The sequence below is a fragment of the Bacillus rossius genome, chromosome 1 (genome assembly GCF_032445375.1).
Source record: "Bacillus rossius redtenbacheri isolate Brsri chromosome 1, Brsri_v3, whole genome shotgun sequence".
Taxonomy (NCBI): domain Eukaryota; kingdom Metazoa; phylum Arthropoda; class Insecta; order Phasmatodea; family Bacillidae; genus Bacillus; species Bacillus rossius.
Genome location: NC_086330.1, coordinates 106,343,883 through 106,368,945, shown reverse-complemented (window position 1 = coordinate 106,368,945; position 25,063 = coordinate 106,343,883). Strand labels below are relative to the sequence as shown.

Below are 25,063 nucleotides of genomic sequence, written 5' to 3'. Positions count from 1 at the left end.
AATGTTCCCAGCTCCTGAGAACACTCGTTCACTGGCTGCCTCAGTCGCTGGAATCCCTAGAAACTGCATTGCAATTTTGCAATCCTGCCCTTCTCTTTCCACCATTTTAAGGGGTCATCCGCTTTTGGAATAGTAGGCAAAGAAAGATAGTCTAGCACTTCCATATTGCCATTATTTTCAGCTTGTTGTGCCAGTTCATCGAACGTATTCCAAAGAGATGATTTCTTTTCTTGAGCTTCATGTTTTTCTGAATCAGAGAGAATATATTTTGCTTTAAATTAGGGATGGGGCGAATCCTGATTTCCTCGAATCCGAATCCTAACTCAAATCCTTGACTGGAATTGCCGAATCTCGAACCTAAACCCGAATCTTTTAACAGATGATGTCCACATATCTAATGTGAGATGTATTCTGCTTGCACTAAAAGTCCCTTGACTTTATCACATGTAGTTTGGTAAATTTCTGGTATAGCCTAAGTGTATATAAAGACAAAAAATTTTCTTGAGAAATTTCAGTTTTAGCACAGATTAGCGGTTAGGATTTTTTCTATAAATAACTAGAGGTCTGAGAGCCTAAGAATTTTACTTCGAGCCGAGCTCGAGCTTTTGTGTGGTACAGTTACACTTTTGGGAAATTATTTTTATCTTAAACTTAGTATAATGTTTGAATAAAGTATTAAAATGAAGTGGGCTTATTAATTTTGGGTAACTATTTACAGTGTGTGTTTACATTTTGCACTGCTAGAAAAAAATAACATTTTTTCCCATTGAATCTTACCTGTTTCCATTGGTTCATTAGTAACTGATATCATCCAACTAACAACCAAGTATATGTTTGTGTAAATGTAACATATCTTTGGGAAAATTTCATCCTTGTCAATTTTTCTGGAGTCCTTACTGAGCTTCAACAAACTTAGCACCAAAAATCATGTTGTTTGAAAAGTACATTCACATTGTTTCAACATTTCCACTTTTCAGCACAATAATTCTGAGAGAGATTGTCACAGAGTATTAAATTCTGTTCTTTAATCTATCATGCAGAACAATAATTTGTTCTGCACGTTCAGGAGTTAAATTAGCTCTACGATTGGAGATAGTGTTTCCAGCAGAAGAGAAGCGTCTCTCGCTGGCAACCTGCTTGGCTGGAATGCTTTAGTAAATTTGCTTAACCTCAAAATTAGTGTCATAAATATCTGTAACTGGTCATTAAAGTTTAATCAATTTAAAGTAATAAAAATAAAAGCATTTTACTTCATTCAATTTACACTTGCAAAAAAAAAACATAACACACATAAACCTACATAGAAATTAAAGTCTTTTTCAATATCCTGAAGTCTGAAATATGTTTACTCATGTCATTAAATGTAGAGCTGTATTGAAGAAGCCGATTTTTCCAATATTTAGTTGAATCGGCATTTCTGCCGACTTCCGATACAGTACGCTTGTTAATTTTCGGCCGATATTACTGAAAATAGAGGTGGGTCGAAAAGTATCAACCTGATACTTTGTCACTGATACGCGCCTGTATCAGGAACGGCAAACGAGTACACTTGAAAAGTATCAGAGACTTTAGTATCAGTTCAGAATTCACCTGGAACAACACCACGGCCAATGAGCGCAGTACCCGATCGCAGATGACGGTCACTTGGGCGGAGCTTGTGAAAGGGGAGGGAGCAGGAACGACGAATAAGGGATAAAGAAGGGAAAGAATGTAGGGGAGGAAGCGCAGGGGAAGGCGTTGAAGCCTTGAAGGAGAGGCGCAAAGCGATATTGTTACAAGCAGGGCTGCCACTCATGGGTTTTTCCACCCAGATCTGGGTTTTTCCAATGGTGTTTGGGTTTCTGGGTTTTTAAATAATGAATTCCAACAATTCTAGGTTTTTTATAATTTTAATTATTTTTATACCTAAAACAATAATAAAGGTAGTAGCTACTGTATCTGTTGCAATATCTGTTTGATAAATGCAAACAAGTCTATGTGTTTCACACACAAAAATAGGAAAATACATATCAACACAAAACTAGTTTTCAAGAAGCTAAGTCGAATATTAAATTAGACACATTCTTCAAAGAGGCTTGCAGAACACAAAACCAATGCAACAATTAACCTTCAAACCAATCTTGTAGAATCAGACTCTGAATAAAGACTAACGTACATGATGCAGTTTTATAAAAACAATTACCGGTTTAAAGAATGCAGTGATGGTGTTTGTTTTGTCATGTATATATTTGTAGGTTTTTTTATGATATGTGCTGGTCCAAGAATTACTTATACAGCCATTTTGCTGCAGTGTAATTTTCTTGTATTGGTTGTATTTAACCGTTTTCAGTCTTGTAAGGTAATTAATTGTTTTATATTAAAACCAGTTATGTTTATATTTTTGAATTAGTACGCAAACATTTTCAACGATAGCATTTTAGACGCATCTGGGTTTTTTACCCATGTGTCTGGGTTTTTTTGTAGGTTATCTAGGTTTTTCATGAATATCAGAGTGGCAGCCCTGGTTACAAGTCGTTTTGTTTATTGTCCTACTTCAAAGTACGCTCAGTGCGCAGTGCGTGCACCGTCTCGTTCAATAATAAAACTAATGAAATTTTAATATTAAAAAGTACATTAATACAAAATATAATATTTATATTTGTGCACCTAACAGCTATGAAAATGCAAATAAATTCTCAGTTGACACTAATAACAGATGTAATCAACATATGGACTTTCTTTTTTCGAAAACAATTAGTAACTAGTGTTTTTATACATTAAAAATTCACGATTTTATCAAAAATAAAAAATAAAAAAACATAGGTACATTAGTGAGCATACTATATCAATGTTTTTTCAAATGTTTCTTCAGATTAGTCGATGATTTATAACTCAGTTTTTGTTTACACAAATTACAATTAGCATACTCTTTATTTTCCGTGAAAAAATTCCACACAAATGAAGTCTTTTTCGTGCACTTATCCATTCCTTATTTCACTATAAATATACTAACTACAAAGCATGACAGCCCGCAACATGGTGATACACGGCCAGGACGAACTGCAGTGAATGTTGAACTGATTGATACTGGTTGTATCAGGCGGGCATGAGAGTATCAGAGGTAGAGAATTACCAGGCATGATAAATAATGTATCAGATTCTCCTTCCGGTCGCACGGTCTGCGTACGCGGAGCTTTGTTGCCTCCTGGGACCGTATGATACAGAAGTATCAGAGACTTGTATCATGGGACAATGCTGTATCAGTATCAGGTTGGAACAGATACCGAAAATTGCTGTAACAACCCACCTCTAACTGAAAAACGAAAGAGACTGCCATAACCTAAAAATCCACGAGTACCATTTTCACTTTTCGTAGTAGTACTGCACTCTTTCAGATTGCATTATTTCTTAGCAACATGCCAACCGTACATATCAAAGTTTAACATCCTTTTTTTTTCAACAATGTTCTTTAATTTAATATGTCATAAATAAATAATACATTACTATCACGGTAAATATACATCTCGGTTGTTACGGTAACTATAGTGCAAATATGGTAGCTATCATGCTTCTGTAGTAATTATGGTATCGACAAAGAATCTTTAGTTCTTTTTATGGTAATTATCTTAAAATAACTATTGGGTTTGTACTGTAGTTATGGTACATCATCCATATTTCTTCGTATGTTGTTCATTTGTCTTTTCTTCATATTTATGTGCGCCATTATTTGAGACAGGAAGTTTCAGAAAAAATTTTAACGGACATTATATCACACATTTAATGGCGTTAATGATGAGACCTCGGGCAATTTAAACGCTTTATATGGCAAAACCTACCATGCGGGACCTCGTAAGCGAGTTTTACTGTATTTTTTTCCGTAAATAGTAAAAAACCGAATCCTTTGACGAATCCTATATCAGACCCGCCGAATCTTCGAATCCCTAGGATTCGGCGGATTCGGCGGATATTGGATTCGGTCGCCCCATCCATACTTTAAATATAACATTTTGACAACCTCAATAAATACACACTTTGTAGATATACAAATTTTAAACAGCTGTACACATTGTTAAAAAAATAATATAGTAGGCATTCAAATATTATGTAAGTATGACAAATATATTTTTTTTAAAAGTTAATGTAGGTAATTTTGAAATTAGTGTCCTGAAAGATACATGTTACTCATAATGTCATAATATATTTAATATTGATCAATATTTGAAGCCTTGAAAAAATTTTAATTCAACACTTGAGCTTACTTGGTGTGTTTGTTTGTGAAGGTGAAATTTGTTCCACTTTTCGCTTCAAATGCTCAACTGCCATCAATTTTTCATCTTTGGGTACAACAATGTGCTTGAATCGTGGATCTTCTAGCATGGCAGTGTAATATGGTTCACTTCTTTCAAACAAAGGGAACCTCACCTTCAAAGACTGAAGCAGTGCTCTAGCAAACACCACACCAGCTCCCATTATTTCCTTATTTTTATTTACATAACCTATGAGATATTGTGTCACAGAAAACAAAACCGGTATTACCATTGAAGCTGAAGGAGACTGTTCTGCACATAATTCAGTTGTGGCTTCATATAATGGTTTCAAAATTTCGATGTACCCTTGAACGAGTTGCCATCCAGAGACTGTTAAGTTGTCAATATTTTGAGTGGCCAAATGACATGCAAGTGCTTCTTTTTTTTCTAGTAACCTGCTGAGCATGATATACTCTTGAGTTCCATCTAGTCACACAATCTTGGATCAAACTCAGTGCTGGCAGTCCAAGTTCAGTTTGAATTTTATGAAGTTTCTCGGTATCACTGGAGTTATGCTTGTAATGTCCAACAATTGTCCTAGCTCTTTTCAACATGCTGCCTATTCCATCAGTCTCCTTCAGTGCATCATTTAATGCTTAACTGCAATGTATGTGCAAAACATCGAAGTTGAACATGTTCTACACAGCACATTGACATACCAAGCTTTATGTTTCTACCATTATCTGTAACTACATATAGGGGTATTGCATCTTTTAGTTTGACAATGTTCCACTCTTGCAAGACTGAAGTAAACTTATCTGCAATGGCAGCACCAGTGTGACCTCCCGGAAAGTGATGACAACCAAGACAAAAAGTCTTGAGGGTAAAATCTTTGATAAAGTGGCATGTGACTGCCATTAACACATCATTGGCAAGGGAAGTTCACAAGTCACATGTGAAAGACATGGAAGCTACACTTGCCAATGCATCTTCCACTTGTTTGCTCACATTTTCTTTAACTTTAAGATACAAGCCGGGGATTACACTGCGTGAAAATGTAGTTCTGCTAGGTACTCTGTATAGAGGCTGTGCAGTACCAAGAACTGTTATGAAAGACATGTTCTCCACTGTGTTATAAGTAGGGAAGGGAATTTTTCGGTACTTTCAAGTGGCATAAAGCGGTATTTTCAAACCCAGAAAGCGGTACTTTCAGGAAGGGAAAATCGGTGTTTTCATATTAAGTGTTTTAATGATTCCGCAATGGTTTTCTCATGATGTATAAACAATTTTAACCTTCTGATGCTTCCAATTAAGGAATTAATAAATGGAGAAGTGTTTTTTTTTTTAACTGAGGAAACAACATAATACATATGAAAACTTAGCAAATACAGTAACATTTCAGTTATTGCAAATAATTACTAAAAAAATAAAAAGTATAAAAAATACACAGACAACCCTTAGCAAATACTTGTAAAAACAATGTAATTCACTGAAACACTTGGCAAATAATATTTTATCTTAAACATAATGTCTATGTCTGAGGAAACAGCGAAGTTTAACTTTCAAAATAAATTGCAGTGAACATTTCAACATTTTCTTGTTTCAAATGATGATGTTTATCACTTAGAATGTTGTTGTAGTTAGAAAAAAACCTTTCACAGTCAACGTTAGCACATGGTACCCAAACAGACTGCAAAGCAGCACGAGCAAAGTCAGGATGGTTCACTGAAACCGCCATAAGGAGTGAAACAGTGTCAACAGTTTGGTTTTCACTCAACTTTGTTTGCACAAGGAACTGCAGTTCCTTGTACCCCTGAAGTAAAATGTCTTCACAGAGCTTGGAGAGCAAGAACAGCTTTTACAACTTTTTGCCGAGTTCGGGAGAGATGCTTTCCAGCACAATTTCTGGGGGATTAAATACAGCAACATTTTGATAAAATTTCTGAGAAGGATCACCTGCCTTTAATGACAGGAGTTTTGTTGATGCATGTGATGCTGCTGTCACCAAGGCAGATATGATTTTCCCTTTGAAGACCGTTTTTTCACAAGCAATCAATAGCTCATTTACTTTCTGCCCAAAGTTTCCATTTTTAGCAAGCTGCAAAACCTGCTCTATTTTGCAGATTTCACCACTGAGTGTGTGACTGCAGGGATATGATGACCCTTCCAGTTTCTTGATAAGGTGTACAGTAGCCTCACACACTTCTTTTACAAAAACTGCCTGGATTTTCACACACTTAACATCATCCCTTGATGCAGTAGAAAAGTACTCTACTCCAGTGTTGTTGATACAGGAAATTTCATCACTGGTCAAAAATTCAACAATGGCCTCAAGATTGTCGGCGAGGTAGGAAGCGGAGTCGTACCAGGAAGACCACCTTGTCAACACTGGCATTGGAAACAGGGGAATGTCCTCACCTGGGAACTTTTCATCCAGGAACTTCTTAAACAAATGTTTTCTCTTGCGTGTGTTTAAAAATGCTGACTTTACTTTGGCAAGAGCCTTCTGAAGCTCAGGGAGGTTTTTTCCAAGCTCATTTACAACTAAATTGAGCTTGTGAGCCCATCACTGCACAATAAGCACATGGTCGGCCATGATGTCTTTTAGTGTGTCAAAACACTTTGCCATGTATCTGGCCGAGTCCAAAACAAGTGCTAACATGTTGTCAAAGTTAATATTGTACTTCTTTAGGGAATCCAAAATAGCCCTGGAGCAGTTTTTGGCATTGGCTGTTTCCAGAGTATGGACATCACCAACAACAGTATCAATTTTGTCACTGCTATCAATTACTTTAAATAGCACAACAAATACACAGCTTCCTCTTGAGTCTGTAGTTTCATCACACAGAATTACTAACAGTTTGTCTTTCACCTTTTCTCTTACTACATCATCTCTTTCTTGCTGCATTGATGGAAGATGCTTTTCTTTTAGTACTCTTAGACAAGTAATATCATCAGCACCTTCAACAAACTCGTTCAGAAATATTTCAGATGCGAATTTTCAAGTTTTTTTAACGGAGTATTTGCTTTCAAAAAAGTTTCCGTCACTCGTTTGCCAAGGTATTCCGTATTTCCATAAAGTTGCATTGCAACCTTGGAAATTAATGTCCTGTTGCAGTTTTATTCGAATTTTTTCCACTGTGCGAAAATATTTTTCAGTTACATAAAAATTATATGCAGTTCTGCGAAGTACTGCTTGGTCAAAATTATCTAGGTCGTATTTACATGTATTCTGTCTCTTCTTATCAGGTGTAACGAAAGGACATCCTTCTCCGATGCTCAACTTTTTTGCTTCCACTTTTATTTTCTGCACTGCGCTACGAGACACGCCAGTAGCTGCAGCTGTCCTCAACTGTGCCTTTTCTTTTGGAATAGATGGTTCTATAGTTTTAGCTTCATTCTCCATAAATGACAATACATTATAAATTATTTCACGGGCTTGCGAATGCAGTTTCTTCCCCTTCACCGTCGATAATACCGGTGGCATCGTGATAACAAAACCCACAACAAATTAATTTATTTAGCCACGCACTCAAAAGTGTTTCATAACACACGTATTCACAAGACGAAATTAACACGAGTAACAATAATTATAAGACAAAGTGTATTAAAGTCCGGACCAATTACCATGTTTAATATAAATTAATCACAACACCAAAAGCACATAATGTAGCGAAATCAGATGACTCTAAGCGCAAACAAAATAGGACAGTCCAATCTGGCTGAATCCTGCACAGAAACTACAGAAAGAGGTTTATATTTTCTGGTCCGATAGTATGAGCCTAACCCAAGCGCTCTGTGCATGCGCTGTCACGTGATCAACCCCCTCGCAGGCACTCAGCGCATGCGCAGTCACAAGGTTAACCCCTTCCAAGCGCCTGCTTGCCCTGGCTGTAACTGTCACTCAGGCTTCTAGATATAATGCGCCTACTGTACTATGTGTATGATCGTGTCGCAGACACAGAGAAATGACATTCATTCACTATTTGTATGTCTATGACCTATGATTTTTTCTGTTATAAAATGAAATTATCACTTTTTCACTCCATTAGGGATGGAATTTCATATTAATATGTGGTATATGTGTTAATCCAGGTTATGAGCTCGCTGTAGGCCAAATTTCATCCAGATCCGTTCAGCCGTTCTGGCGTGATTTAAGTAACAAACATCCATCCATCCATCCATCCATCCATCCATCCAAAGTTTCACATTTATAATATTAGTGGGATATATATATGTGTGTGTATGTGTGTGTATGTGTGTGTGTGCGTGTATGTATGTGTTTACATACACACACATCTGTATGCTCACATACATGATTAACTGACCACTCTGAGGCAATTTTCTAGGGGGGTTTAAAATTCATTTTTCAGAGTGGAAGTGGAATTTATAATTTTTTAAACATGAAAATATTGAATTTAGGATTTGTATTTCTAATATTAAATTTCACAGTTTAAATGCTCATTTAAAAAAATGGATTTCTGAAACTTATTTATTTTCAAGAGTTATAGTAAACATAAAAGTAAGATTTTTGCTTTGCAAAGGATATAGAAGTTCTGAATCACTTGGTTGGAAACTATTGTCTGTTTGTAATGCTAAATTTGCTGTATTTCTTGAATCTAATGGGTTATTGTTTTAAACTTAGGAATAAGAGATACACTCCAACAAATATAAATTTTATTGTGTTTGCTAATGAAAGGTTACAATATTTATATTTCCAAAATTAAACAACGCATATTTCAACATAAAAATGTGCTTTGCACACAAAGGGCTTGATTAGTAAGTTTTTCAATGACTTTATGTTATTATTCTATCGTAGATTTACTGTATACGTACTTTGCATAGTAGTAAAATATGGAATACAGCACAGATTTCTATAATTCCATGTCAAAAGAGGGGATGACTTTACTAACAAAAGTTTAAATATTCTTTGTATTTAAAAAATTATTCAAATATTTTGGGCTTAATGTAAAGTGGTTTATGATATTTTTATATTAAAGGAATTATATTTTTGATGTATAAAATTTTTCTCATAGGAATAGATAGTGGAAGATTGCATTTATTATTCCTGCGTGTAGCATTTATAAATTTTGACTTGTAGAATTAATTTTAATACTTAGGTACTATTACATAAAACTGAAGAATTGAAATTTATTGAAAATGGTTTCATTGGAGGCAAATATCTTGCATATTAGAAAGAAAACAAGTTTAAACTAAGATAATAGATACGTATGATACTTAATCATTAGTAAAAAAATGTATCACCAAATCATCATCACTAGTATCATCAAGCCATGAGGTTGAGTGTGTTAAGAAAGGGAAATTCGACCCTATCAATTCACCTCACAAATATTATATTCTGTTATTAGATTATATCTCGGTAAGTACGTAGTAATTATATTATTACATTAAAGAAAATCAAAAACCAAAATGGTTTTTATGACTGTCAGGATCTATACTATCTTTACAACCCAATTATTAAATTCATTTTAGGAATATTGATATTATGTTTACTTTTTGAATAACTAAATACCATAGAAACTTGTTTATCTGACCTTTGCTTATCCGACGTTCCATATTATCCAATGACCCTCCTAAAAAGAGGCATCAATTGGCTTTGGGAGTGTGAAAGAAGTTTATTTTTGTTGCTCCCAACTCCCTTTTAGCTAATTAGTTCCCCCAATTTTTTTTTTTTAGTTTATTTATTGTGTCATTTTGTTTTAAAACATAAATAATGGGTTTGTACTAATGTGTAAAATTATAACACACCTAGTTTGACGTTCAATAGACTTTTTGTTAACACCTCGTTATTATCAGACATTTTTGCTTATCCGATGTTCTGCTGGTCCGTTAAAGTCTGATAAGTGAGACTACCATAACAAATATTCGTTGTTGTTAGAACACATCTTTTATGTACTTATTTCTTTATTTAACAATATTAAACGTTTTCTCCTTATGAGTGGCTTTTTACGTTTTAATCATGCAGGTATTAGTCTATGGAGCAGGTGTGTGATTTGTTACAAGTGGTGATGTCACTCTGATTAGCAAAGCAAGCCATAGCTGCTGAAGGACTATTGCTAGAAGTCTGTTTAATAGCTTGAGAAGAATTCAACAGGAAGAATTGGAATAAATGCCATCATGTTGTATTTTTAAACAACCGTTATACAGTGAAATGTATTTATCTGGCATTCTTTGGTTTAGCTCGTTTATAATCTGGCACCAGTCGAGCCACTCATGTTCAGATTTTTTTTGGGTGGATTTTGACTGTTGACCTTGACCGCCAGGTTGCATTACTGAGCTGCTGGTGTTTTTAGTTCCCTCAGAGTTTATCGCTACTGTCTGTTTTCATTTCGGTACAGTGTTTCATGTTCTAGTGGGTTACATGGTTTACTGCTACATCATTTTTCAGGAAGACTATTACTCATAATTTTTTTTCTTCCATGAAGCAGCTTATTACAACTCGTTTTAGATACCATTGTACTGTATTTAAATTTTTCTTTGGTATTCCAGTAAAAATGCCATTGACATTCAATAATTCGACATGGCTGTGGTCTCCAAGATCTTTCACTGTAAAAACAAATTAGTCTGTAATTAGAACCATAAATATTTCGCTATACAAAAAAAAATGAAAAAAGGATGGGGAAAATATTATGTATGCCCACTTCCTAACTTCTTACCTTAGTGGTTTTAACAATTAAATTTTACCTTTTTAGTTTAGAAACCTTGAAACATTGTATGCATATGTGTGTATGTTATATATGTATGTGTGTGTGGGTGTGTATCGTTTGTGTTTATACATTTTGAGTTTCTTTCTACAAGTGTTTGTGGCAGTCTAGAATTGCAGGTGTATGATGGAGGTCCTAAACCATAAAAACTTCAAATGAAGACATTAGAAAAAGTTTGCAAATATGCTTTTGACTTTTTAACTTCAAGTTTTCTGATATTTTAAACTTCTCTAGTAATAACTTAAAAAAATAAACTAAAAATTATTTCAGTAGTTTTAGGGACCACAAATCTTTTTGGACTCATTTTTCTGTACAGTACATAAATCAGTATGCTAGAAAACACTTTGGTGGGATTGCAAGGAATTATGATGATTTTAGAAATATTTTCTACATGTTTATTATCAACATCTCTTCCAGTGCTTAGCTACGCTAGTTAATAGAGCCATCATTGTGTTTCGTATTCACCATTCGATGTGACTTTCCAGGACATAAGGCAGTTCATTACATCTTGCAAGGAGAAAATAGATTCCCTCCAGCAGCAGAAGGCTCGAGGCTTCATGGCACGTGATGAAGCAGCTGCCATAGTGCCCAAGGGGTTTGTGCCGACGGCGGCAAGCAAAGTGCCCAAAATGACAGACGAGGTGCAGCCCCCTTCGTCCGCTGAGCGCAAGATAATGAAGCTGGAGCTGTATGGGGAAGCGCCACCCCTGTCGCCGATCATCCTGCCCTGCCCGCGTGGGGCCCTGAGGAGGGCGTTCCGCGTGCCGCAGCGGCGGGAGGCGTCCCCCAAGCCCGCGGACAGCCCTCCTCTCAGTCTGGAGTCACAGAGTGAAGACGACTGAACTGCTCGTGTTCCTGTTACACTTGTACCTGTTGACGTTGCGTGCAATTCATGGTTACCTCGTGCACATAGGCAGTTGTGTTTCGCAAGAAACAATTGATCAGTTGAGACACATGGTTATATTTTCAATAATTCATGTTATTGGAGAGAGGTGCATTTTCCACAGTGGGCTCGTCCAATGAGAATGCATTTACTGTTCCACAGAATGTCCACGATTCATCTAAAAACTGCTACTATCAAAGGATTGTGATTAAGCTTAATGAAGAATATCTGGGCAAGTAACTTTTTCGCGAAAAACAACTGTCCCTTCATGTGCACATTTTATGAAGTTCCATAACTCTAACTTGTAGTATGATACACTACAGGACAGAACTAAGTGTTTGTGCCAAATTAAATTTAAATTTATACTGTAGGGTAGACATGCGTCTGTGATAAAGGGCAACTAGTAGGTGGTGAGGTGGTGTCACACAGCCCTACTGACAGCAGGTAGCTGTGAGCTCATTTTCGTAGACATCTCATGATGATGCTAGAATTTTTAAGGTAACTGGCTGTGCATAGTTTTTTTTTATAGACAGTTGCATGGTTTACAGGTAAGTATAGTGAGAAAAATTAAATGTTGGATTATAAGAGTGTTGTTACAATTTTTTTTTATGTTGTGTAGTTTATTTACAGGAACTACTTATCGATAGGTAATCTTTGTAAATACTAAAGACTTGTGACATGGGTTCATTCATCACCTTATGATATTTGTGCAAAGTTAGTCATGTATCCTGAATGACGGTGAAAGTGTGGCGTGAGCAGTGCATAGTACAATGTGTTGCAATATATTTTATAATGATGCTGTCAACAATTTTTTTTTTTTTAATACGAATAGGATGGGCAGGAGTGGAGGCAAACAGAAATCTGTTTGATTGTTAATGCATCTGGTGTTGTTTCTTTGACTTTAAAAACCACTCAAAAATATTTTTAACTGGGCACCATTGTTTATCACATATATTATGTATAGTACATATAATGGACATTCAGTTCAGGCAAGTGCTATTATAAGTGCTCTTCACGTGTAATTATGAAAAATTCTTTTACTGTGAATATTTACTTTGCTGTACTTGTTATTTTTTACTTGTTATTTTGTTATATTTTTATTTAGCTCCACAATAACAGTGTATAGAAGTAGTTTATACGTAGTTGTGACATACTGACTGCCTTTACTCCCTCCCCCTTAGTTTTCCTTCCGTGTACGAAAGTGCATCACACAATGTCTCTGTTCGCATAATTAATTTCATTTATAAAAATTAATGCTGCCCTAGTTTTAACTACAAATGTATGAAATGTAGTAACATTTTGCAGGGTGTGAATGTAATCCAAAATAAAAAAAAATGGACTTGTTTTGAAATGTATTTACCAGTATGCAAAAAATGCTGAGAAAGAATGCCATCAAAAATATTTTTGTAACTGCAGCTAATTTGTTTGGCAGAAAATACCAGTCTGATAGTTTTATATTAAAAATTTCTGCTATAGACTTAAAGCAGTAAAAATTCTCTTAAGAAAATCTCACTTAAGAAATTTTCTTGCACAGTAAGTTAAAATAAATTAGCATTCACATACAGTTTTGACTTTTTAATATTTTTCCCTGTTAATAAGTGTATATTTCTGAGTATGTACATTCAGAAACTCATGGATTTTTGTTACTGTTTTTTTTTTTTTTTTTTTTTTTTGCCAATAATGTAACATACAATTTTTCAACAAAATATTTTTGCTTCAAGGCCAATTTTTGTTTATAAAGGCAACTAAAAATAAATAATTTTTACATAAAAATTTAATTTCAGTAAATTTTAATAGATTAAGTCACTCTTAATACTATGTATGTGAGAAATATTCACAGTACTGTATTTACAGAAAATAATGTGGCCACAAACTTTTTATTATGAGTTCATGAAAACTACTTTATGGGGTAAAAATATCACTATTCAAACACCCAGAAATTATAAATTATTCAAATTAGTAGGTAGCTTTATACGATATTTATTCCGTTGACGTGGCCGGGGGTTGTTGTTAAGATGTTAGGCTGTAATTTAATGGGCGCCACCACGTGTAGGGGCACGTGGACCCGGCAAGACTCCTATCCCAGGGCGTGACGTCGCCCGTGTGGAGACGTGACTCGTTTCCCCCGAATACTGCCTATGCAATAACCAGACCTACAGCCCGCTCTCAGCGTCGGGCACGCTTTAGTCCCTACCGTGGGCTCTCAGGGCGTCCCACACGCCCCTAGGTACTCGGGTAACACACACGTGGTCAATCACAACACAAGATACGGATCCGGGTTTTTATTGGCCTTGCATACACATCGGCACGATAACTCTTTACATACTCCTAGTCCCGTCGTTTAACAGTCAAAAGCCTTACAGCGCAATAGGCTTAGGTGAGGCCGGCCACCACGTGGCCGTGCTAGATTGTTCGCGAAAGTTTCAAGTCCCGTTACCGGAGTTAACAGATATTAATCAAACAGTCGGCTCCCGAGGTAGGCCCCGGGGATACACGAAAGCGTTTTAGAGTACTTACTAGTCGACAGAATTACCGGATCAGATGAATACCAAAGTTGAAGTCCCCGGAGTGCGGCGTGCTTCCTACCTCGGTGAGCGCTAGAGATCGACTGGGGCGAGCAATGGCCGTCGGGGTGGCTAGACAATGACGCAGCGCGCCAAAACGGATGGTACCGTTATTCGGGCCGTATTGCGCCGAGGCTTATTCAAGAAAACCCTAAAAGCTATTCTTTAATCTCTTACATAGAATTATAAAATATAAGAATTACATTAGAAATTTATTATGCAGTTCCAAATAAAAGGTGAAGATCGGTTTTGCATTATGGCCTCGGCAAGTCTACATCTCTGGCGGCCTGCAGGATACGTCATCAAGACACTTAAAATTTACGTTAATTATTGAAATGACAAATATTATAACAATAACAGGGGTAAACAAGGAAAGCGAATTACAAACATCCAATTACTAATAATTTAAGGGTACGAAGCACTGATTCTACTGCGCCCTCTTCCTGTGGTTCGCGGCGCCCTCACACGCACACACACACATGTCGGCGGGAGATTCAAACGCCAGGGAGGGAGTGGAGTGGCGGGGTGTGATGGCATATTGAGCTGGGCGTAGCCCCGGACGATGTCACCGTCAAGATTTCATTGTTTTATTTTTAGTCAAATTTGGTTTTAAAACAGAGAATTTCAGTGCTATTGTTTTTATTTTTATAAAAGCTATTTTGTAATACTTACTCCACTAAAATTATAGTAAAATTTATATACTGTTCTTTTATGCTAAAATAATGTGTAATAAATTGGTTTAAAAAGATACATTCAAAACAATAAAAATAAATTAGCGAGCATTTATGGTTTGAATTTGATTCAATAAGAGATGCACAATAAAACAAATTAAAATAATTTTTTTGATCCATACACTTTAGTACAAATTTTTGTCTGGAAATAATGACATTCCTTCAATTTCAAACATCAAGAGATTTTTTTTAATTGTGTTTTGAATTATGTTTTAGTTTAATGCTACTTAATTCGGGGCGACGGAAGACTACCATATCGGAAGACTACCATAATGGAAGTATTCCGCCTGGCCTGTTTGAATAAGGCGGAAAAGTACCATAACGGAAATCTGCCATAAGTCCAAAGGACGAGACAGAATTCTACCATATTTTCTTACACCCTCCATGGAATGAGTACAGCAGCATTGTGTAAGTAGTGTGTAGAATACTCGGTAGGTAGCGCTGTCAACCCTCTAGCTGTTTCTCAGATTAACTTTAAACAAAGCTTACAGATAGCGCTTCAAACGGTGATAGTTGCAATAACAAATCATATCCATATCGCGGACAAGAAGAAAGAAATGTTTCCAAAAATGTTCTTATTACGACAATTAAAAAAAAAAAAAAACATGTGGCAGTATTCTGCCAAAATTTCTTATACATTCTACGTAATGAGGAAAACGGCCTTACTCGTAAAATCGTAATGTAACTAGCTTCATATAATTTACATTTTTGCACACTGGAATGGTTGAAGTAATTGGTAGATCATTTTTTAATGAGTGCAAATCCAACGCAAATATTCAAGGGTTTTCTTATGTAATGTTTTTTTTTATTATTAGGGTGATAGAACTCAAAAAACTCAGATATAAAGATTTTAAATATCCATATTAAATTATTTAAAGTCTACAAAATGAATTTTTAAGATGCTGAAATGCGAGGGAAATATTTTTGTGTAGTGTAGTTTGTTGGCACAGGGCAAGCAGCACAGGCGCTCTAGGGAAGGCATAGGCTTGTACATGGAATTTTGGTGGGCTTTGCACAAGCTTGCAGTCTTTCAAAAATAAACTCTGCTAAAATTTAAGTAATTTTTCTATTACGAAATGAAAAATATTACTATGCGTATCATATTACCTATTCTGCTTCTTTAAAACTGCCAGATCAAATTGAAATTTGGTTTCTTGTGCCTTATGACACTTTTAAACGAAATATGACACATACATTAAAAAATAGGTACGATATAAGCACATAAAATAACAACCAAAACACATTAGGTAACACAAGACTTACATTGATACCTATCAATAACTTTATGACAAAACACGTAACACAACACACAGATAAATAAAGATTGATAAAGTTCATATTAAACAATTGGTTATAATTGGTTACTTTGGTTTTCACAAAAATCTTAAACAGGAACAAAAATGGTGTATACAAAATAAATATGTAGATTATAAAAGCTTTAAATAACTTTTTGCTTAAGTTTTTTTACCAATGAATGTTTCTAGATTATTCAAAAAGAGTTGTAATTTTTTCTTTACAAATATTTTATATATTAATGGTTTTAAAAGTGTCACAAATTCTATAATTGCAATTTGAAATTATTAAACCAAACCGAGATATGTCTGAAGCATCAAAATTGGTAATAAAACGTATATAATAAAATGTGCATCACTGATTGAACGTCTAATAAATAGAAAATGCAAATTAAATTTATATAGGAATGTAGCAGATTTAAACGGGAATTTAAAAGCCTGAAATTTTAAAATATAAATTTAAAATTTTTTTTCTGAGTACTTTCAATTCTATTACAATCAAAATTAGTTATTTAATTCCAAATTACGACACAATATTCTACTTTATAGCTAATCAATTTGAAGAACAAAGTATACAATCAGGTATTTAGGCAGAGAAGTTATAAATTTAATAAGACCTAAAATCTTCCAGTGCAACTAATAGTACAATTATCTACATGTTGGTGAAAAATAAAAACTTGGCATCCAATATAACTAAAAGGTATTAAAAGCGGACACCACGCTTAATATTATTTCTTGCTATGTGATAATTCTAATTAATTGAATTAGTTTTTTTTACTAAAGGTTATACAATAAATGCTATCGTAATTCAGAGACGTTTGTTAACTTGAAAACCAGATCTGGACAGCTGGCAAACATTATTTCCCAATTATATATTTTTTCATAAGCATCTTTTCTTGATCAACTATTGATTACAGTTGGAATATAATTTATTAAATATTAAAGAGTTGTGGAGATAAATACAATGAAAGTGCATTTGCAAATTTTACTTAAAAGCATCTATTTGTTAGATAATTAAAACATATACAGTTTGTCCGAAAAGTCTTTCCCTGATTACACAAATTTATAACTTCGGCTAGACGTACGATAAAAATATGAAAGTGGTGTCAAAATGTTAGGTCATAACTGAAGTTATTTTTTGTTATAAGTTCGCTGTAGGTGTGCAATGTCTGAGGTGTAGTGTCCAGGAAGCCGGACATGATTACCAATCAGGAGAAAGCGCAGTGTGTCCTGTGGTACCACGAGACACGATCACCAATAACAGTGCAGAGAAACTTCCAGACCACATATGGAAAGATTCCCCCTGATGTCAAGAGCATTAAGACGTGGAAACGGTCGCTGACCTTCCGAAGTCTGGTCGACCATCAACCTCAGCTGAAAGGGTGGAAACTGTGAGGCAGTCTTTTCTGCGAAGTCCGAAGAAATCTGTGCGAAGGGCCTCATGTGAAATACAGATGCCAAAAAGCTCTCTCCACGATATCTTACACAAACGTTTAATGTTTCGTGCATACAAAGTGCAAATCGTTCAGGCTCTGTTGCCCAATGACAGTACTCGTCGATATGAATTTGCGGTCGAAATATCACGTATGGAGGACGATAATGGCTATCTCCAACGAATTGCCTTTTCTGACGAGGCGACCTTTTTTTGTCAGTGGAGTAGTGAATCGCCATAACTTTCGCATTTGGGGTTCACAGCCCCCTGGCGAGGTGATGGAGTGCACTAGAGGAAGTCCAAAAGTGAATGTTTAGTGCGCACTATTTAATGACAGAATTATCGGACCATTCTTCTTCGCTGAGGCAACCATCACATCTCCAGTGTATTTGGACATATTACAAATTTATACTGTTCCTCAGCTGCTTGAGTATCTCCCTGCTGTCATGTTTCAACAAGACGGTGAACCACCTCATTGGGGTTTGGAGGTCCGTGCTTATCTTGATATGACATTTCCTGGACAATGGCTCGGTGGTGATGGACCAACGGTTTGGCCTGCATGCTCTCCTGACATAACCCCATTAGACTTCTTTTTATGGGGTTATGTCAAGGATGAGGTCTACCGAACACATGTATCAGATATTGCAACCCTTCGACAACGGATAACCAGAGTCATTGCAAAGATTCCTCCAATGATGTTGGCTTATGTCTGGACGGAAATTGAATATCGACTAGATGTGCTACGTGCTACCAAAGGTGCTCATGTGGAAGTGTATTGATGTTTGAAAAAATCTTGGATAGTTTCTCAACATTGTCACCAGTTCCATATTTTTATCTTACTTCTAGCCGATGTTATTAATTTGTGTAATCAGGGAAAGACTTTTCGGACACCCTGTGTATATAGACACACACACACACACCACGTATTGCTTGACCAGGCCTAAAATTGATAATTTTTTAATAGTAAGATTGTTTTTGAAAGTATCAAAAGATTTGCTCATGTTGAATTAAATAGAATATTTCAATTATATTTGGTACACAAATCATATGATATATATACGTATGTATGTATGTGTGTGTGTGTGTGTATATGTATGTATATATATAGATAGATAGATAGATAGATAGATAGATAGATAGATTGATTGATGGATAGATAATACAAATGTGTGTGTTAATGATGATCTTCCTGATTGAAAACGTAGGTGTTTTTCAGAAATATTTTTTTGGAATAATACTCATGTGCCTATAAATATTTTTTTTTCTTGAAAAATTCTAAAATACTACATAACAAAGATATTGGTCAATAGTTTGTGACTAAATTTTAATTGTCAATAAAACTTCAGAAAATTATTTAAATGAAGTGGTGGCTAGAATATCGTAGAAAATTATGGCACAGCTTACTACTGCCTGAATCCAAGTCCGAAATATTAGAATCTTAAATAAATATGTACATACAAATTAAAAATATTAATGAAAACAAGATACATCTTAGATTAAAGTGAAAACATAACTAATGTAATCAGCTGCTACCACCTAGTGAAAAATAAATAAATATATTGCTGCCACACCCGTGTGGCATTTTCAGTTTGCTTGTGACTACCCATGGAAAGAGGGGGGGAAGGGGGGGGGGAAGCAGTATGTTATGATTCAACTATAAGATGATCTCAATTCGTTACTATTCTAAGACAGGGTGATGGGGCTCAAGACTAAGAATGAAAGACAATTCAATACAGAGACTTGATTTACTGTCACGTACTATTACAATGTTAGCTGTCACCTAGTTCCGACAATGATCAGGGAGCCTCGCTACCACACCTCGGCAGGTTCTCGACGACGGAGTGCGGCGGCCGAGGACCGATTTGAAAAATTCTTTCAGTGTTGGATAGTACATTTATCTAGGAAGGCTATAGGCTATATTATATTAACAATAACATTAGGGATCCTTACTAAAAGTCCAATTTAGAATCAAATGCGTTGGAGGGAGTTAGATACAACATGCAGTACACGTACAAAGTGTGTGTTGACAATGCCGCAGGCGCTAGAAGTTTATTTCCTATTGCCTATTAACATTGTTGCCACGCACTAGATGCCTTATCATTCTTAATTTTCCCATACAAGTAAAAAACACCCGTGTGATATTAACAACAAAGCAATCAGTACCCTCATAAGAGTTCAATTAGTATTTAAATACTTTTTATCACTTTAAATCGCAAACCTAAACTATTGTTTTTTTTCCCTCTCTCTGTGTTTAATTTGTTTTTTATTGCCCTTTTTTTCAAGTATATATATTTTACAGACTTGAAACTTCACAGTAATGTTCCTTATGTTACGCAGGATGACATTTTCCGAAAATTAGATCCCATGGGTGGTTTAAACCAGGCAACAGTGGGTACTTTGTCTGCATGAGAACAGGATTTTGCATTGTTCATGCCTTCTGCGTCTCCATGGCAACGGGCATCGCGCGGCAGTGGTGTACCCACAAGGAGGGGCATGTATAATGAGCGGCGCAAGAGTGATCTGCCTGTAGACTGCCGTAGCGAAGTATGGGTACATCAGTTGTACGTTGCGTGCACGAGTCGGGAAACCATCGGTGCTATTCATTTTCTCTCCGGTACATTATACAGCATTGTAATAAATTTTCACTGAATTTTTTTTTATTTACCATTACTGTAAATGCGAGATGTGGCTTAATTTTTTTCCATTAGTATAGCCGTGCGAAGCCGGGTCGGGCAGCTAGTATAAAAATAATTTTTGCCCGTGCTCTGTCATGAATACAATAATTCATACCCTGTATGATTCTACAATAATTCATACCCTGTATGATTCTGCCTGTAGTCTCTGAGGTGACAGGCCTAAAAACAGATATATTATGTGTTTCAGCTCCTAATATAACAAAATCAGTTTGGACTGCATATTATAATGATTTTCATCCTGGAATGCAAATTGATTAAGCGTATTTGGAATGATATTTGGTGGGTGGGATATAATCAGTTGTTGGATTGCTTCGAGAACTAGTTTTGTGAGGTTTGCTTACTTTAGAAATATTCACAATATTTGAATACAACTATATTTTATTGGAACTTTCAGTAGTCGCGAGTACAGAATTCTTGGTAATAGCTTACCTCAGAGTTTATCAGGAGTATAAATGTTTTATTTCAAAAAATGAAACCCTCAGCAACTTAATTAAATCATCGGGATTATTAAACACGAACTTCTTTGTGTACACAACCACATAAAGTTGTTTAATATTTATGCACATCGCAGTGACGCCACTAATTAATTATTTGTATTTTTAATTCCATCAAAAGTTGGAATATGGTGTTTTAAATATCTTGGTTGTGTAATATTTCTACTTGTAATAGTATCAAACATGTATTATGTTTAACTGTTACAGTATCAAAATTTCATTGAAAGGTTGTGTATGTTTATTTCCATCTAAAAAATCTTTTGTACAAAGTAAAATATCTTTCAACAAGAGATTTCTTATAATTTTGTTGTTTTGAATTATTATGTTTGGACCTTTCCTTCAGTTCAACAACTTAAGTAGATATAATAATTTCGCTATGAAATTAAATTCTCCATACATACTACACTTGATATATTGAGATTATTACGAAAAAAAATATTATTTCATTAAATACATTTTTTTTTGCAAACGTACAGGTTTCAAATTCCAAATTAAAACTTTAAATTTTCATTTTTTTAATGGTTCTTACAATTAGGTAGATTGATTATATATACATATATAATTTAGGACATACACCATTGCTGATTACAATGTATGCCATAAGAAACCTCAATAACAGACAAGAACGATAAATGTGCAAACACATAGAAAACAAGTGAAAATCAGGGAACATCAAAACATTTAAAACATAGCATGAAAATTACGTAGAAAGAATTGGTAAAAAAAAAATATAAAAAAAAGCACAGATGGACACAGTGGGCTAACAACGATGAGACATTAGCAACAAGAACAGTAAATAAAGATGAAAAATACTTTGGACAAATCACAGAATTGATTTTTCAGTACTTTTATAAAATATTCCATTGGAAAAAAAATAACAAGGAATAGTTTGCAATACTAAAAGAAAGATATTATAACTTTGTGCACCACATGCTTTGGTTATTATTGCACATCTGAAATACAATTATCTTACAAAAATTATCTAATCATTTTATACTTCAATTTATGTGTACACTTGACATATTTTTTTTTAAACCAAGAAAAAGATAATAAATCAAATATTCAAGAATTTGGCTTTCTTTTGTTTTACTGTGCTTAATATGTGCAGCTAATACTGGAAAGCTATTCAAACAAGGGTTTACAAATAACTTAAATATTGTAGGTACTGGGGCAACACAAAGCGAAATGGTAACACTATTTTGTAGTGATACAGTTATTTTCATGTAAATGTACAAATTAACAAATATGTAAGTTTACATGAATATTTCTGTTCCATTTAAGAAGGAAATTTACGGTGCACAACGGCAAACAAAATAACTCAATGATGAAACTTAACAGATAAAAATTTAAAAACAACGGCTATACAGATACGCACAGGTGACCCCAGCGATGTGAATAAACAGTGACGACAGCACAGACGAACACGGTAAGTAACAGTTGTGAAAAAACATATATTTTGAAAACCACAATGATGATAGCGCAGACTAACACAGTATATGATTCCTAAGAGAACAGTTGCGACGTTTCGGGAAAGAGATCTATTCCCTTCTTAAGGCACAAACAGACTGAGGTTTCTCTTGACATACAGTTTAATGAGTATTAGTGTATGACTAAAACTACTTGAATTAATTTACCTATTATTTAAAATTTTGTTTGTCGGTTGAAACTTTATTCAATGGACTACAATGTTTTTTGAAATTCACTTAGATACTGACTTTCTTTAAACAGATTATTGTTTTGTTTTATGTGTTTATTTGTTTACATTTCTATTAACAAGGCACAGGTACAAGTGCAGAGAAGCTTACTCAAAAGAGGAACCTGTTTCTGTAACAATAACTGTCAGAAACGTAGGGATGCCAGATTTGTTTAGACTAACAATTTTTATTTTACAAAAATTACAATGGCAAGAGTTTCAAAAAGAACTTAAGAAATCGTCAAATAGTCTAAAATTTTATTTTTAAGCATTATTTTTGTAAAATAGTTTCGAGAGGGACTGGCTTCTGCCCTCCCCTTCCACAAATACTGGCTACACTTATGGTAAATGTGTAAACAAAATCACATGTAGTTACACGCACTAGTACATGATATACTCAAAAGATGTGAATGAAAATTTTGGAGACCATAATTTTTGATTGTTTTACTTATAATATTACGTCAATAATTTTTCAAGACGTGATGATAGCCTACATGGAGTACTATAGTCTGAAACTATGTATTTGTACTGTTATGCAATAATCGTACACTCATAGCATAAGGAATCACTACAAGGCGATCTGAAGATGAGAAAAGATACACTATCGAAGTTTATGGACCGAGTCGTAAGACACTATATTCGTATTCCAGAGAACATAGGTTCAAATCCCGACTGGTAATTGTCATATAATTTTGACGTGAAACGTCTTAAAAATCACAGCGAAACATATTGTACCAGAAAAAGTCTGACGGAAAGATCTGTATCATCTTGCTTTAACATTTTCTTAACTATATAGGCTTCTGCCTGACACGCACTTAAGTCTTCCTTACCTAGACCTCTCAAATACACTTAGTTTTATTTTAGGTTAGGAAAAAAATTTCTGTTCAGTGTAGCTCACGACTCAGACGTGATAGCGCGGTGATTCGTGTGATTGTGTATAGAGAACTGACAACACTGGGCAATACAGATTGCACGTTCACCAAAAAACATTAATTTTTATATTATGCCTTCGGTATCATTTATCATATCACCAGTGTTGTTAAGTAACGAATTACAAGTAATCGGATTACTTGTAACGATTACTTTTCAAGTAATTTATACTTGTAACGAATTACATTTAAAAAATGTAATTCGTACTTGTAATCGGAATACATAACATTAATTGTAATCGATACATTAAGGTAATCGATACTTTATATTTACTTGCCGTTACTTTTATTCTCGGAACGTATAATGAATACAATTAAGAAAAAGAAGATCATACACTTTTGTATTAGTAAAGTTTATAATGTTACGCTTGTAGTGCTAAGATCGTATTCACATCATCTATGATCAAAAATGAAGATCCATCCATAGTGACTTGCAGTGTCTCCAACATTACCCTATCCTAAAATCTGCATTTTTAAAATTTAACACATCGCTACCGTCAAGTGCTCCCGTTGAGCGTCTTTTTAGTGTTGGTAAAGATGTTTTTGCCTTCAAGAGAGGGAATCTATCTGATGAGAACTTTAAAATGCAATTGTTTTGTAAGGTCAATTCCAAAATTTAAAGAGTGTTACTTTTATTACAGGTAGCTACTTGTATGAAGTCTTTTGATGTTATTCAAGCAAGTTTGTACTCAAATATTATTCATTTAATTAAAGATAATAAATTTAATCATTACATGAAATCATTTTTTTAACAAAACATATATGTATGTATGTTTATTAATGTAACAAGGTGTAAAAAAATGAATCCTAGGTCAGTTTTAAAATGGTAGTGGAAAGTAATTGTAATTGTAATTTTACTGATTACTTCTATATAAAGTAATTTTTACTTGTAATTAGTTACATTATCACCACAGTAATTGTAATTGAGCCCAGTTACTTTTTCCGAGTACTTTTAACAACACTGCATATCACAGGCCAATGTTAAACAGAATTTTCATCGTAAGCTACCATTTAGTGTCTGTTTTGAATTAAAATTTTTAGTACATAGCCAATGTCTCATTTTTATTTTTATTTTAAACCATTACATTAAAAGCAACTCGCTAACATGGTAGTTTCACTTGAAACCAACAGCCGTGAGTCTCAATACAGCCCCACCGATTTTTTTTTATAGAAAATTGGTAGGATGGTTCCTTACTGTAGGTCATGGCTAATTCATTTGACATTGTGTAACAGCCCCAACATGACAAAAACAACATCACAGCTATTAAGTAGTAAGGTAGTGAAGTCAGCCCACGAAAAGTGAACCCCAAAAGCCCATCAGAAACATAATTTGGGTATTATTAATGATGTAGTAACGTAAAAATATATTAAAATTTATTTTTATGTGAATCATTAAAG

The 25,063-nt window shown here is 34.7% G+C and overlaps 1 protein-coding gene across 1 annotated transcript in view; it reads left to right on the top strand.

Annotated features, from left to right (window-relative positions):
• Positions 1-13,398, top strand: part of LOC134541540 (uncharacterized) — a 120,155-nt gene extending 106,757 nt beyond the window's left edge. The window contains exon 17 of the mRNA XM_063385058.1: positions 11,437-13,398. Within this exon, the coding sequence (XP_063241128.1) occupies positions 11,437-11,793 (357 nt within the window). The 3' untranslated portion in view covers positions 11,794-13,398. The remainder of the gene's footprint in view (positions 1-11,436) is intronic.
• The last annotated feature ends 11,665 nt before the right edge of the window (positions 13,399-25,063 follow it).